This window comes from Stegastes partitus, unplaced genomic scaffold (genome assembly GCF_000690725.1).
Source record: "Stegastes partitus isolate 25-593 unplaced genomic scaffold, Stegastes_partitus-1.0.2 Scaffold240, whole genome shotgun sequence".
NCBI lineage: Eukaryota > Metazoa > Chordata > Actinopteri > Pomacentridae > Stegastes > Stegastes partitus.
The window spans coordinates 551,870-554,084 of NW_007577971.1; the positions used below are offsets into that span (position 1 = coordinate 551,870).

General features: G+C 38.2%; 1 protein-coding gene across 2 annotated transcripts in view; it reads left to right on the forward strand.

Annotated features, from left to right (window-relative positions):
• LOC103357207 (paired box protein Pax-6-like) overlaps positions 1–1,536 on the forward strand; it is a 26,625-nt gene extending 25,089 nt beyond the window's left edge. For both annotated transcript variants that reach the window (XM_008281647.1, XM_008281648.1), the window contains one exon: positions 1,451–1,536. In XM_008281647.1, the coding sequence (XP_008279869.1) occupies positions 1,451–1,536 (86 nt within the window). The remainder of the gene's footprint in view (positions 1–1,450) is intronic.
• The last annotated feature ends 679 nt before the right edge of the window (positions 1,537–2,215 follow it).

A 2,215-nucleotide genomic window follows, 5' to 3' on the forward strand; every position in this document is an offset into this window, starting at 1 on the left:
AGTGCAGAATAACATGGAATTAATAAATGTAGGATAAATAAGGACATGTGTGGCATCGTGGAGCAGTGGTTAGCACTTTCACCTCACAGCAACACGGTAAAAATTCTCTCTGTGTAATTTATCACACGATGTCAATCTGTGTTAAAATAAAATGTGATTTCATTCTAACTGCACCCACACGCATCATGATGTCTGCTGCACATATCCTGCTGTGAAACGAAAAAATCTGCCTAATAAAAAAACTTAATTGGCAGAAACATATTTAGACGATAATAAATGCATCAACCTTTTACAGTAAAATAATCTAGAGCTTAGCTTAGCTCAGAATTCAGCTGTGTGACAAATGATTTTACTGCATCTGATGAACTGTGACTTGTCTGAGTGAGTAAAGTACACACTGGGATGTACTGTTAGATCCTGACTGATCCTGTCTCTGTCGGGGATCATTTATAATTAAAAGTAGTTATTAAATTCATCACTGTGTTGAGTTATGTACGTAAAAGTGCTCACCTCTCCCTCCCTATATCATGTTTTGATGTGCCCTGGTTTCGTTTTTGACTTTTCACATACTTCACAGAGACGAACTCTGTACTCTTTAGCTGAGCCTCTTTTACTTTCCCGACTGAGGTGATGAGAGGAGCTCATGTGACTGATCATTACTCAGTCTTCTGTGACTCCACCTGCTGAACGACATGGCTCTCACTAATAATATACATGGATGGCTGGTCACACACACTTATGCAATGTGGCAAAAAGGGGCCCTAGAACCTAAACAGCTGTTAAGTCTGAACTGTCACTTTGAGTAATTCATTCCCAAAGACAGCAGTAAAACCCCAGTGACTGAATCATCAAACACAAATTAGTTACAAAAAACAAGATGTGCTGGCCAGCTTGAACTGCACGATAAGAATTCATTTAATTTCTGTCACTTTGCAAAGATTTGATTATCAGAACAAGATGTCAAGTTTTGTGCAATGTTCTGCATCATTCCATTAGATATGTAAAAAAAAAAAAAAAAAAGTTCAATCTTTTTATATATATTTCCTTAAACTTCATCCTAATCAAGGTTTGATACTTTTTGGAAACTTTGGAATCTCCACTAATATTTAACATGAGGGTTCTGTGGGTTTGGACATTACGTAGCTGTACTAGTTTAGTTTCTAAAGATGGAGATCGAGCAGAAGTTTCCAAATCAAAACATGCCAACAGACAATTTTAAAAACTACGTTTAAAAATAAAATTAGCGAACAAATGTTTTTCACGACTGCTGTACAACCCTCCTTACATCATCAGGCTTTGAGGCATCTGCCCCTGTAGGGTTAGGGTTAGGGTTTTTTTTTTTTGCATTTTTGGTGGCTGCCACTTTGCATTTATTTAAACATCTTTAGGATCTTGTTTGTTGTATCATGTTTGTCTTCTAACCATGACCTGCTTGTCCTCCTTTTACCAGGTCTGATTTCACCTGGTGTCTCAGTTCCAGTCCAAGTTCCAGGAAGTGAAGCAGACATGTCACAGTACTGGCCACGCCTGCAGTAATGTCTTACTGCAGTTGTTACTGCTGGCAGTCATCATCAGTAGCGACTGCAACAACAGGACTGTATAGGTCAAAATGTGACTTATCCTATCTTAACAGCTTGAATGTCGAAAAGGACCTGTCATTGGTTGAAACAGGCTGCGCCACAGCAAATAAATATAAAGAAGTTATTCTCATTATTGCTTGTGAGGAGATGTACAACCAAATTCTGAAAACAAACACAAAGAACTGGGATGGTCTTCATAACTGGAAGGTTTTTAATATTACTGTAAACAGGTACAAGTTCAGCTCTGAATGGAACAAAGGTGTCGGACAGTTCTCTCAACACATCGTTTCCTTCAGCTGCCATTCAAAATCTGGTCACTTTGGACAGTTTGGCACTAAATGAATGAAAAGCTCTAGCTTGAGCTTTACTCAGGGAGCACAGAAAGGTGGACCACCTATTGGTAACAATATGCTCCTGACAGAATTAAACTGCTCAGTGTCCATTTAGCCATTCTGTGAGGAGGCATATTACTTTCACTTTCAGTTGACAAATTTATTAAAGTTGCTGTGCTTGTAGCAAAAACAAAGATGTTGACTTAAATGTAAAGGGAAGAACTTAATGAAACTTGAAATTAACTGTGTGCTATGATTTTCTTTCATCAGCAGTTTCCAAAAGCCCTTGCCTCGAATGTGTAT